At 38.8% G+C, this 14,180-nt stretch overlaps 1 protein-coding gene across 2 annotated transcripts in view; it reads left to right on the plus strand.

Moving 5' to 3' along the window:
- LOC105388816 (nitric oxide synthase-like protein) overlaps window positions 1-14,180 on the plus strand; it is a 97,832-nt gene that overhangs the window by 79,935 nt on the left and 3,717 nt on the right. For both annotated transcript variants that reach the window (XM_038117455.2, XM_038117454.2), the window contains 10 exons: window positions 1,973-2,112; window positions 5,457-5,631; window positions 7,209-7,390; window positions 10,512-10,626; window positions 10,924-11,163; window positions 11,348-11,452; window positions 11,529-11,590; window positions 11,672-11,784; window positions 12,602-12,831; window positions 13,852-13,946. In XM_038117455.2, coding sequence (XP_037973383.2) covers window positions 1,973-2,112; window positions 5,457-5,631; window positions 7,209-7,390; window positions 10,512-10,626; window positions 10,924-11,163; window positions 11,348-11,452; window positions 11,529-11,590; window positions 11,672-11,784; window positions 12,602-12,831; window positions 13,852-13,946 — 1,457 coding nt within the window. The remainder of the gene's footprint in view (window positions 1-1,972; window positions 2,113-5,456; window positions 5,632-7,208; window positions 7,391-10,511; window positions 10,627-10,923; window positions 11,164-11,347; window positions 11,453-11,528; window positions 11,591-11,671; window positions 11,785-12,601; window positions 12,832-13,851; window positions 13,947-14,180) is intronic.

Raw genomic sequence — 14,180 nt, forward strand, 5'->3', positions numbered from 1 at the left:
AAAAAATACCTTTAGGTCTTAATAAAAATAACTGCACATGCAAAAGTATTTTTTCACGGACACTGGATATAATTTCATAAACAGTGTAATACATATTTTTATTGCTATAAAGTATTGTTGCCCAACAAGATAACTAGTTTCGTAAATCCTCATCACATAAAGTTGGGTTAGACCATTTCCCATTTGTCCTTGTTTGTAGTAAATTATTCCGGACAAGACCCGAAAAATTGTTTCTTTCACAAATGAATAGATTTGTTGTTAAGATGGATCTTGACACGGTTTTTCATACTACTTATTCTCTGGCTTTGGGTTACCAACAGAAAGTTGCTGTGTTTTACGATTGAAGTGTTCATACCACGTACCTAAATGAACATTTTCTTACGGTAAAATAAACGATTATTTTTCACATTACTATGAATAAAACGTCGTAAACGAATATATTTTTTGGTACCCATTCTTGGTATAATTATAGCGTATAAAGAATTAAAAAAAACAAGTATTTCTATTTTATTTTTCTTTAGAAACTGAAACATTTAATCGCATCATCCTAGACTCGGTACTCTGGTGTAATATGTTTAAATCATTTGTCTAACTGTCGCAAGTACTAGCTGCCTCACACGACGTGTGCCAAGTTTCCAGTAGATCTCAAACTTATACACATTAGAACTTTAAATTAAAATCAGGTATAAGTATTAGTAACTTTATTGCACACAACTCATAATTAATAGAAAGGTATTTTTAGTGAAGTCAATGTTTTTCCAACTACACATACACAGTGTCTGTCCACTAACCCGCACTAGGCCAGCGAGGTGGACTAGGCCTAAAACCCTTCCTTCATTGGAAAGAGACCCGTGCCCCAGCAGTGGGGACGTGATGTGTCTTGATTACGATGATGATACACAGTGTTGGTCATAGAAGTAAATAAACAGTAGTACGTAGTACTAGTACCTATTAATTAATTTCAACTTCAGCAGTACTTTACATAATTAGTTTTCAGTGGCAGTTTTCAGGACGTGGGACTGTGTGGGCGCAACTTCATAGTTCGGGTCACTTGAAGAGTTTACATTACAGTAAAATTAGAAAATACTTAACATTTCTATGTGACGTCACTGGTCTGCCAAATGAAAGTTCTCGATTAAATTACAAGAGACGTTGATAAGGGTCCTAAATAGTTTCTATAAGTACTTGCTCGTATGTAATTAAAGTTGATGCATATTTGGATTTTTGTAGGCATAATAAGTTGTAGCTTTTCGATTAATACATTTTCTCCTGTGTAGTGTAGTATATTTACATTTTACCCTCACAAGTTTCATTCCATCCTAACGATGCAACCCACGACTCCACCAGTCTCAATTTCTATGTTACAGTTTTCAGATATAGAATAAATATGGAAGCCCGTGCTCCATAAATCACAAGAGCCGATATATCAACCGATTGAGCACCTGTGCTTGTCTATGAATCGTATTTACTTGTTGCACGGAACATGCAGTTCTGAGCTGGATCATATCCGTTTTGACGCGGATATATTTTATCCGCCCGTGCATTTTGTGAATAGAAACGAAATGCGAAAACATCAATGCTATTACACGTGCTCGAGTTTTACCATCTGATTTTTATTTGGGCATATTGTTTTACTATTAGTTCGGAAGTGGTTTTTGGTGGTGCCCGTAACGTATGATCGTAATCGCCAGCCAACAATTGTGGAGTCTACATGGCAAATGGCAATAGGGTTATTGCATGTTTAAGTCATGGGAGAAACCCTTATTCTATATCGGACTTTTATGGGTTATCCATGGTGTGTGTCCGTGTCCGTCCGTTAAAAGGCATTAATATTCCATTCAGTTATTGTCTGGTTGAGACTGCTTTAGCAATAAGGCCACCTTTTTATACTGTTTTTTTAAGTTTATAAATTGTTTTTTGTATTATTTATTTTTGGTGCAAATAAACTCTTATTATTTTGTATTGTCATCAGCTATGCATCAAGCTCGGGTGGAAGGCGCCGCGCACGGCGTGGGACGTGCTCCCGCTGGTGCTCTCCGCCAACGGGAAGGACCCGGACTACTTCGAGATCCCACGGGAACTCGTCATGGAGATCCCGATGACGCACCCCAAGTGAGTAGCAACAGTTTTGGAAGTGTATGTTTAATGTAAGGGTCAATTTATACTGGGGCAGAGTCAAAGCGTCAAATTCTTCACAACTAAAGCAAAGCCGCACGAATGGTTCGCGTTGGTCACGCGTAGACGCGCGAATCGCGAAGAATGCGCGCGACTTTTTAAAATCTCAGTAGCAATGTGTGCGTTATGCTGTAGAGTTAATGTTGTATTTGTAATGTTCAGTATTGAATAGACGCTTCGATGCGCTTCGACTCTGTACAAGTATAAATTGACCCTAAGCGTCCAACTATCGGTATCATACGCATCGCACCAATCGGATTGTCATACGGCGTTCGTTGGCAATGACGATGAAGTGTACGCACCTGTGTGAATTTGTATACGAAAAATACTGAATGCGATGCGTCTGTTGCGTTCGATACCGAAAGAGGGATGCTTACCTTTAGGGTGCTTTCCCAGCAGGCAAACTGATCACTCTTTATTAGGCGCTCACAACGCCAACGCCACGTAAAACTAGCAAACTAACTAAACTAGTGCTCGGCAAATACTCGGCATACTAAACTAAACCGCTACCTTAGCTGACATCAAACATTTGGCCTACTGGGATTGCAGCATATTATGTATAGGTGGTATGCAGAAAAAGGTAGAATCTTATAATAAGTAAAGCAAATTTTATCGCACCTAAAACACACAACATTTAACGAATTTTCCTACACTATCCTGCCGTCTAGCAAACTGCATAGCGTATAAAACAAAACGCGTTATCCCCACTTTTCTCCGTAAGCCGTAAAGCATGAGATTGGATGGCAACATTGTCACCTAATCCCACAACAAGCAACATGTTGTCGCCAAACATGTCCCCATCAGGGGGCCGGTGGGGCCAGGGTGGGGCCAAGGGTTTATGCGTTCGTAAAAAGGCGGTAAGAATGCATATTGAGCTTGAAGTCGCCCCACTTAGGTTGGGTTGTGTGTGCTCGTTGACCGAATGGCTATTTACAGAATAGGGTTTCATCTGCTTCGCCGTATTTTAAAGAAAGTATTTTGCAATTTGAAGCATTTTATCTGGTGTAAAAGGTCAAACATGTGTGGTATTTTCACACTGCTGACCACGGATTATGAAATGCTTTTACGTCCAATTTCGTAGAAACATATTTCAGAAAACACCAAAGATTTATTTTTAGAATTATCTACCTCTACATAATAAGTCCATAATTAACTTTATAGCTGTGGATAAACATTAATTTCTTCTAGGACATACCCAAGAGAGTCAACCCTATAACAGATTGCTTATCATAAAAGTGTTGAACCAAATCTTCAATCTCACTTTATGTGCCGTAAATCATTTCGGTGTACATACATAGTATGTTAATGTGTAAACAGTTAAGTTGTCGTGGTGTTATTAATTTGTGCAACGTCATGTTTTAATGGTGCGTATAAAATTCCGTCATTAGGTACGGTTTAATTTATACAAAAATGTAAGCATTCGTCACCATGTAACGCTAAAGCAACCTATACCATATAGTAAATTACCCTAATTTACCCAAAGACAAAGCCAAGCGGGAAACTTGCCTTAGTCTTAACTGCTGATTAAACACCCAATTGTTTTGAATATCGTTAACACCCCGTTAATGAATAAATAAACACCCCTCTTTGCTGAAGTTGCGTGGTTTTGATGGAAGAGATTGGAGAAGAAGAAGGGGAGATGGATGAACATGAATCAGCCTCTCATAACTTCCCACACTGCGAAGGCAGGGTCCAACTGAGTATAAAGTCAAAAGGCCATCCATCTGGCATCTAAAATAATTCAGGCATAATGACAGATACCTATGTATCAGAGGCTAAGGGCCACTTGCACAAACATATAAAATCTAGATTTAGTGTCAAATCACGATTTAAAAAACGTCCATCCATATAAATTTATGGAATAAATCGAGATTTAACACTATTTATACTATACTATCTATAATACACTATCTATATATAATATGTTTGTGCAGGTCGCCCTAAACCTTCGATCATAAATATATGTATTTGTGTAGATATATCAGCTGTCCAATACCCATAACACAGGTTCTGCCTAGCTTGGGGTCAGATGGCCGTGTGTGAGATGTCTCCACATATTATATATATATATATATATATATATATATATATATATATATATACTAGCTGTTCCCGCGCGCTTCGCTTCGCCTTAAAAAGTTTTCCCGTGGGAATTCCGGGATAAAAAGTAGCCTATGTTCTTTCCCAGGGTCTAGACCGTATGTATACCAAATTTCATTCAAATCCGTTCAGTAGTTTTGGCGTGAAAGAGTAACAGACAGACAGCGCTTCGCTTGGCCTTAAAAAGTTTTACCGTGGGAATTCCGGGATAAAAAGTAGCCTATGTTCTTTCCCAGGGTCAAGACCGTATGTATACCAAATTTCATTCAAATCCGTTCAGTAGTTTTGGCGTGAAAGAGTAACAGACAGACAGACAGACAGACAGACAGACAGACAGACACAGTTACTTTGGCATTTATAATATTAGTTAGGATTAGGATGATCGAAGGGATAAACGCTGAAAGTAAGCCCGTCAAGAAATGCTCATAGGCATAGTACGAGTATACATAATACATAGGTAGATAACATAATTACACCCGTTCCTACAATGGCAATGGCAAATCATTACATACTTGTGAACGTCGACACTGCGGTGACCAGCCGGGCAGGTTCAAATATTTAGATTGAATTCATGTGGATGCTATTTCTGAATCAGCTTTTGATGGTGTGGCATTCAAAACCGCAAAATATGCAGTTTGCGTTCAGCTCACAATATTTCTCGATAGGAATATTGATTTGAATTTTGCTAAGCTCATACCTTACGGCAGCGGCATCGAGAGAAAATTTACGTTATCACGGGAAACTTCTAGGTCCAGCCAAATATTCAATAAATTATAAGATGTCAAAGACGACATATGAAGGTCAAAGATTACAAAGTTCAAAAGTTCCACTCACAAAATACCAACACCAACTTTTTAAAATATTTACGTTTTTAGATCATTAAGCTAGTTTTTTTTCGTTTCGGAGTAATATTGCTGCGTTGTTTTTAATTATTATAGTTTGTGTCCCACTGCTGGGCAATCTTGGTGCTATGCTATATAATATTGGATCTTTTTCATTGCTCGCGAGTGTATTATAATTAAAATGTATGCTGTAATATGAAAACTGCTGAAAAAATATTAAATAACTTTTTAAACGTCCGGCTCTAGCTCGCGATCCCGCTATAACCTTTCCGTGCAATAAATTCACAAAACTTCACCCACATCCTTCGTCAAATTTCCTAACCTTCTGTTCCTCCACAGCTACGAGTGGTTCGAGGACCTGCAGCTGCGCTGGTACGCTCTGCCTGCCGTCTCCGGCATGAGGTTCGACTGCGGAGGCATAGAGTTCACGGCCAACGCCTTCAACGGCTGGTACATGAGTACGGAGATCGGCTGTCGGAACTTCTGCGATACCAACCGATTGAACATGTTGGAGGTTTGTATTCGCAGCCGTATTTGAGATTTTATTTAAAAAAAAACCCTCTGAAAAAGGAGGGGTGTTTAAAGTTAAACTTATACGTGTATCAGAGTATCTGTGGTAGTGTAGCTCCCAAAAAATTTGATAACTCACAAAGTTGTAACTGTAGAGCGCGGAAACAAACCGTGCAGTGGCACACATAATTTTTTAATGTTCACTTATTGACATAAGTATGCCTCTGTAAGTATCATCATTTGGGAACGGGAAAACCCAATAAACTCATACCGAAAATATGTAGGTATGTACTTAGTCAGGCCCAGCTATAATTTACCTATATAAAATCAAACAACACTTTAATCAATATTAAGGCCTTTTTATATAAATTGTAATAAATAAGTATACTATGGCAAATTGTTCCACACTTTCTAGCTAAACTAAGGCGCTGAAGGTATTTGATTCAGTGAAATAGTTTAAAACAGCTTGGTGGTACAAGAATGTTCAAGATTCCAGTGAGTGGAGATCGAATGCCGACACTGCGACACTATTTAACCAAGTATACGTATAATAGAGAAGACCTTGTATGCCTCAACTGAAAAGAGAGTAGTTATACGTTGATATGAATTTAGCTTAATGTGTGTCGCCGCGGCCATCTTACTCTTATTTTGAATCAATTTTGTAGCTTTAAAACCGCTTTAGATATTCAATTAAGAGAATCGACATATATCTCTCAAAATTTTCTATATTAGAATCTGTTATTTGTGTCTTTCAAAATAAAATTTAATTTAGCACAAGCAACAGTCTAACCTCTGCTCCAATATCGGAATGGCAATGCAACAGCATGAGCATTATACGTCTCCACAGGCATTCCGATACTCAGTCAATGCATTCTAATACGTACCACATCAATGTCTAGAAGCTTACACTGCAAGCACGACGTCTCGACACTCCCGACACTTATCGCAAGTTTCCTACGAAATTGAACCGGCTAGTTTGTTCGCAGTTCGAATTCAGCACCGACGTTTATTGTCACGTCGAGTGGCTCTTACCTCGATCGTCGTAAGAGTTAAATTTGGGCTGTGAAAGGTGCAAGTGTTCAACTGTTTCTAAGTGCGGCTTGTTAAGTGACAATGTCAGCCCGTTTAGTGTACTGTACACCTCTGGCTTTTGAACGGATTTCCGTAGACGTGTGACGTCTATTGCGCTTGATTACAATGCGGAGTCGTGCTAATGTTGACCTTAGAGAATTTGTTCAATGACTAATAAGTAATATCTTATCGCGTAATACGTTGCTGAGCACCAAAATTGAAACGGATTTAAAATAAAGACGCATTTCAGCTTATTTATATCAAACTAACTCTTGATGGACGACTTCATTGAAGGGCGTTAATAGCCACTCCATCGCTATTGGTCTATTGCGCCAAAGATGCTCCCCTCATTCATTCCTCGGTTATGAATATGATTCTTTCATACACTACATTTGCAACATAATGATTCAGATAACCACCATTTTATTCCTCTTCCATTATAAGTACTCTTTGTACTCTTATAACTTATGCGTTAACCAGCCCTTTTTTTCACATCTTCTCCTCCAACAGAAAGTGGCCCAACTCATGGGCCTAGACACCCGTACGCCAGTGACTCTGTGGCGTGACAAGGCGTTGGTGGAGGTGAACGTGGCCGTGCTGCACAGCTTCCAGCAGCACAACGCCACCATCGTGGACCACCACACCGCTGCGGAGAGCTTCATCAAGCACCTTGACAATGAGAACCGGCTCAGGTTAGTGAGGTTTCTGTTGCCGTTACACGGGTATGTACGTTATTGACGTAAATAAACGTCATTATATCGCGATTCGCCTTAAGTACACCGCTGTGATTGTAGGAATGCGCATTATACAGGGTGACTTTTTAGTCAGTAACGAAATTGTAACATAACATTCCTTGGTTAAAAATATAACTTACGTGTATTTTCTTTCAGTACCTTTCAGTACTAAAATTATAAGATATTGGCACTCAAAGTTTTCTCCAGAAAACCAAGACTCATGGTCACCGTGCGCGAGTAGCGCGATTAGCGCGTCTGGCCACGCCCACTTGCCCGCGAATCCTAACTAAGCGAAAGTAATTGTATCTGTCTGTTACTCTTTCACGCCCAAAACTACTGAACGGATTTGAATGAAATTTGGTATACAGATGGTCTCGTCCTTGAAAAAGAACATAGGCTACTTTTTATCGCGGAATTCCCACACGAAAACTATTTAAGGCGAAGCCAAGCTCGCGGGAACAGCTAGTTTAAAATAAATTCATAAGTTGCTCAATGATTTTCCCCATACTTTCAAGGGGTTAGAACCGTCAAATTGCAATAAAAAATCCAAATCCAAGGGGACCTTACCGCAACACCGTAATTAGCACACACTTCCTCAATCACTGTAAGTGATGAACAATTGATGAAGTATCAAATTGTTCGAAGTGGAGTCCTTCTACACATCTACACAAAGTATGGCACGTCACAACACTTTCAACTCATTGTATTTTAATTTATTTAACACCACAATGTAATTTTTCACTTCCTCGAAAGCGACAATTATCTTATTTCTGAGGTCTGCGAGATTTTGGGACTCTTCAACATACCTACTCCTACTCTTGGTTAGAATACATTTAGCACACACACACAAACACAACACAAGTCGGCCCGGGGTGCGCGCGCGTCGAAAGAAAAAAGGTTTTTGAGTAAACAGAAACACGTGTGACGCGGCGGTGCGCAGGCGACTGACGTCAGATCGATGACGCATTACCCATTAGCGGCGGCATCCTTTGCAAAATGAAGCTCCGCCCCTTTCTCACGCTAAACGAGAGTTTATTGGTTTATGGCGGCAATAAGGTCTAATTTCGGCTTTGTTTGTATCGTGAGAAACCTATCGCTTTTAACTTTTATTGCTCAGTGACTCAGTGACCATATTTTACCAATATTTCGGGATACAAAAAAAATAAATCATGAAAAATTTACCTACTAATTTTTTCATTGAAATCGACTCTATTGTACATACCTAACTCATGGAAAAAATTTCGTTAATGACTAAAAAGTCACCCTGTATGATTTTATCGACGTCGATGACAAAGCCTTATTTATTAATTCAATTTATTATTTCACTTTATTCAATCCAATTTAATTTACATTTAAAATGACATTTAAGTATATTTATTTATTATTTCGGATCTAATTTAATTTAATTTTTGCATACTGTACCTACCTATGATATTAATATTTTGACTAACAATTTTCGACATGTTTTATTAATTCACTATGGATGTTATATCTGAAAATAAATGTTTAATAATAATAAAAAGCCGTGTAGCGTGCGCTGGTTGCGTTGAGTCGTATGCCCGTGGGCAGCTAGATAGGTACTAGCGCCGATTTGGGAAACCTCCATCGGTGCATGGAACTTTTTCTCCCCTTATCGGCGCTGAAGAGTCACGCTAGATTTATGGAAATGATATTTCGGAGCGCTGCTATAGATACAATGTGACCTTTGGCCGGCACTCTGGTACGTACTCACCTAACGTAAAAGTGACCAAACTCAGAGGCAGGTATATTACCGACGCTGCTACAAAGAGCTAAAATAATGTAGAACGTTACTATCTCTACCTACTCCTTAACATTGAATAAAATAATACATACTTATAAGTAAGTGAGTACTTATACAATTACTTGATAGGATTGCCTTACGTTAAACGGCAATTAGATTGCACTACAGGAAAATTTATTTAATTAGGTATAACTTGGTATTTCCTACTAACTGCCTATGTTACAGTTTCCAAATTAACACGTCACAGTTACGAGTTGTGAATGTGTTAACAAGATCGTCTAGTTAAATGTCTAGTAATTGGTAACCCCGCAGTACTTATAAATGATCTCATAGTTTACACATACATTACACCTTACCATGCAAACGGTCACTCATTACGCATAGATACGTAAATATTGTGATAGAAATACATAAAATATTCACTGTCTCTCTAATATGTGTTTGTTCTTATATACGGACAACTCGTAAGGTAAACTATGCTAATTTACCCATAAGAATAAGCTTATCCTGAATAATCTACGTGAACAATATAACTTTAAACAAAACAGAAAGTGTAATGCCGCCCGCAGACATGTTCGTAATAAAACAGCACAAAACAACTATAAATATTAAACCAACTTCATTACTTTTAAACTAGTTTCAGTACCTTCCCGCAAAGTTTCCTTAACCGAGTTGGCTCGAATACTTTAGGCATAAGCACTACAAAGGCCCAAGACTTACAGGATTTGCTCCCGGATGTTGATCGCATTTTGTAAAAAAAAAGAATAAGTAGTAAGTACATATTAACAAACAAACCGTGCTGCTAACTGCCCTGGGAACTGGGCTACAATTTGGTTTCCTGAGATTTTGGATGCAAAATGCCGTAATTAAGCTATTAAAGCGTTCACAGTTTATTTATACATTTGATGTTAATGTGATATAAGTAAGTTTCAAAACACCACATGTTTAATTGAATATCGTAAACACTGACCTAATACCCACTTACCACAGCTGCACTTTTGTTAGGTTGTATCAACTTGACCCCGAATTATGACATATTTATTGCAGTGATTGTTTGAATTAGCTCGAAGTGTTAACATTATTCTTTATGCAGTGCGTTTTTGGATAAATATTATCTAAGACGAGATTTGATCGGAAAAATATACGTGTTAAAATATTATAAGTAGTAAGTACCTAAAATGGGACGAACTTCTAAACTACTTAAGCATACTTTATCCTGTATATTTTCTGGACATTTCCACTAAATTTGATGTCAATTTAAGTTTTCTACACCACCGTCTCTACAACAAGTTGGATATAAGATTGTGTTTCCTTCAGGTCTGGTTGCCCCGCGGACTGGATATGGATCGTGCCTCCGATGTCGTCATCCATCACTCCGGTGTTCCACCAGGAGATGGCGTTGTACTATTTGAGGCCAGCATACGAGTATCAGGTAGGAAACTTGTAATATTCGGTTGCATTATGTGTTGTAAAAAACTATAGTGGAAAAACAATTTTAAATCCTTATTACGGCGCAGCATGAACGGTACAAATAAAAGTATTTCCAGGAATACGCAATTGCAATGTTACTTTGTTTGTTTTACTATCGTAACAGATTAATCAAGAGATATGAGAATCAGTTTCATTATGTAAAGTTCAAGAGGATTAATTTACATAGATATAATATGTTAGAGTTAAATTAAAATACTTATAATATTATATTTCCTATTCATCAATCTTCCAACACTAGGAGCCTGCCTGGAAGACGCACCAATGGCAGAAGTCGAAGCCCATCACCGGCAAGAGACCCATAAACAGGAAGTTCCACTTCAAGCAGATAGCTCGAGCTGTCAAATTTACCTCCAAACTCTTCGGTCGCGCCCTCTCCAAGCGAATTAAAGCCACAGTTCTGTACGCCACCGAGACAGGCAAATCTGAACAGTATGCCAAAGAACTAGGCGTCATATTCGGCCATGCTTTCAATGCTCAGGTAAATTATTTTCTTTTTAAATTTATTGTGCAAGCCAGCGTGAACAGTTAAACGGAAATGTAATCTCTTTAAAGACTCAACCCTATGTTTTACTATCTACGAGTACCTTTCTTGTTTTGGTTCTATTACACCTTTAGCTTGTTAACCTTTGACTGCTCTCTTAGTAACAACAACACACTTTTAGGTCCACTGCATGGCGGACTACGATATAACATCGATAGAACACGAGGCCCTGTTGCTCGTCGTCACTTCCACTTTCGGAAACGGGGATCCCCCCGAGAATGGAGTTGTAAGTAGAAATGTTATTTGGAAAGTTTCAATTTGTTAAGTTGGAGAAAAGTTGATTTACATTACATCTTTTTTAGGCTTTCGGAGATCATCTGTGCGAGATTTTGTACGCTGATCATGTAGGCAACGAAAGTGCTGCGTAAGTACTTCCTTATACTGACTTGTTTGGACGCAACAGTTCCTCAAGTGAACAACATAATACATATTTAATCACTTTCAGGAACTCTCAATTGGCAACCCCTAAATCTTTCATCAAAGCGAACAGCCAAATGGAATTCCAGAAGTACACCGTTACTAATCCCAAGCAATTGAGCCGATTAGAATCTTTGAAAGGTAAGTTGTTACGTTCTATTTTGTTCCTTGGCTTGTTCATTCACTCCAACTCTCTTGTCGCTACCTTGTCACTGAACTATGATGAATTAGGACAATCTACCTATCGATTCATTAGTATTCGGCGATTTTATACAATGAGTCAATGACTAATTGAACAGACACTTGCATGGCCATTGATTGCGGCCAGCGGAGCGGTGGTAGCTCAGTCGGGTGAGCGCCCGCTTCTCAATCAAGAGATGCGGGTTCGAATCCCGGCGCTGACATGTACCAATGAGTTCTTTTCTGAATTTAAGTACAATGTATACCATCGCTCTTACGGTGAAGGAAAACATCGTGAGGAAACCTGCATATCTAGATTTAGCACATCAATCTAGATATGTGAACCCACCAACCCGCATTGGACCAGCGTGGTGGGAAATGGTCCAAGCTTAGGAAGGCAGTTTAGACCTTGGGGATATGCACAAAGGTTCCATTCGAGAGAGCCAGGTGCAGGTACTTACACCCCCACAGAGAATAGAATAGAATAGAATAGATGGCCATTGTTACTTCCTGTTTATGTAAGTACCTACTAATTGTGAAAGTTTGCATGTTCGTATCCTTAACATTAAAATAAATCTCAGCTTAGTAAACTTAGATTATAGAGAAAGAGGGCATTTAGATCATAAATAAGTATCTTACCACATTCTGATAGAGTAAACATTATTAACTTTAACCATTTACAAGCGTCAGACGTCCTATCAATGCTACTTACATGCTGCTACTCCTTTATTTATTTCCATAACACCATCAGCCAACACACATTGACTTATCCAATCAGGAAGCGGGACGGAGACCGCTTCGATCGACAGCTTCGGTCCTCTCTCCAACGTGCGCTTCGCGGTCTTCGCTCTCGGCTCCAGCGCTTACCCCAACTTCTGCAACTTCGGCAAGTATGTGGACAAGCTGCTCGGTGACCTCGGAGGAGAGAGGATCCACGACCTGGCGACGGGAGATGAGATGTGCGGACAGGACCAGGCCTTCCGGAAGTGGGCCTCAGGCGTTTTTAACGTGAGTTTTGCTTAGAATACTGTCTTGTTAAACTGTGGTAGGGGTATACCTAAAAAGAATACTTAATAATAATAATGGCCTACTAGTCGAATATCGACCACGGCGGCCAATCTCATCATATAGGAAGCTGAAAACCAGTGCTATCAGCCATAGCCTATTAAACCGGTAACATATTAGTATCCTTACTGATATAGCTTATGCTGGGTCTACGTCAAATTTCAAGATTTTTTTCTCATTTATTATTAACTGCTTTCCTATAAATTTGATGCTGTCGTGTCGTTAACTGTAGATTGTACAGTACATAAAGTGATAACAATATTATAAAAAAGGTTAAGGTTTAGTAAATATTAAGGTTATGTACTTAACTCGAAATAAAGTTCATCGCCTTATCAGTAAAAGCGATCTATTACCGGCAACTTTTGCAATGTTGCAAGTTATTCACCTTCCGCTTTGACTGGATAATATGCTAATTTTGGGATTTTTGTCGGATTGTTTATTCGATTGTCGAATAGCATTGTTTGCGTTTGTGGTGTTTCCAAATGTTGTTAGTTAATTGAGCATGCTTCCGTCGCATTTGAATTGATACTAGTCAGTTCTCGTGGGTTTTCCAACTGCTAGATCCGTCAGAAATACAGTTACTCTTCCTATTCATAACATTAATGATTGTATAGATATCAACTAATCCAACCAGTAAATTACTTAGTGCCAATTTCTCCATAGTCGGTTAGAGCATAATTAGTGGTTGACATTTGACACATCTGTCAAGAATTTTATATGCAGATGACATATAATTCCTAACCAATTCCTGGAGGTTAGATAACCGACTATAGAGAAATTGTAGCTTAGGCTCTCACTACATAACACATTAAGGGTGCTATGCAAATGCAGCTTTGCTGCGATGATGTAAGTTGTGGAAGAAATCTGTTCTCACCTGTGCTATGCTACGACCAGTGCATAACAAAAGCATCCACAGCACGTCTCTGACAAAAACACACCCTAATTCTTCCGTTAACCCCAAAGGTTGCCTGCGAAACATTCTGCCTCGACGACGACGAGACCCTCCAAGAGGCGAAGCGCGCGCTCGGCACGGTGGCCCTGAGCGAGGAGACGGTCAGGTATATTTTCTTCTTTATTATTTGTCAATCTATATCAATTTAGAGAAACTATTTATATTTAAGACCATTGTTTTTACTAACCTATATTTATAATAAAATTTTGGGCCTTACCACAATAACTTAGACAGTATTTAACAGGTGTTTAACGCTGTCAAACGCCTGCAAAATCTGTATTTCAAATTTTGTTTAAAACACTAGTTAAACCGTGTTTAGAGTTTTTGTGGTAGTACAGTT

The sequence above is a fragment of the Plutella xylostella genome, chromosome 10, assembly GCF_932276165.1.
Source record: "Plutella xylostella chromosome 10, ilPluXylo3.1, whole genome shotgun sequence".
NCBI lineage: Eukaryota > Metazoa > Arthropoda > Insecta > Lepidoptera > Plutellidae > Plutella > Plutella xylostella.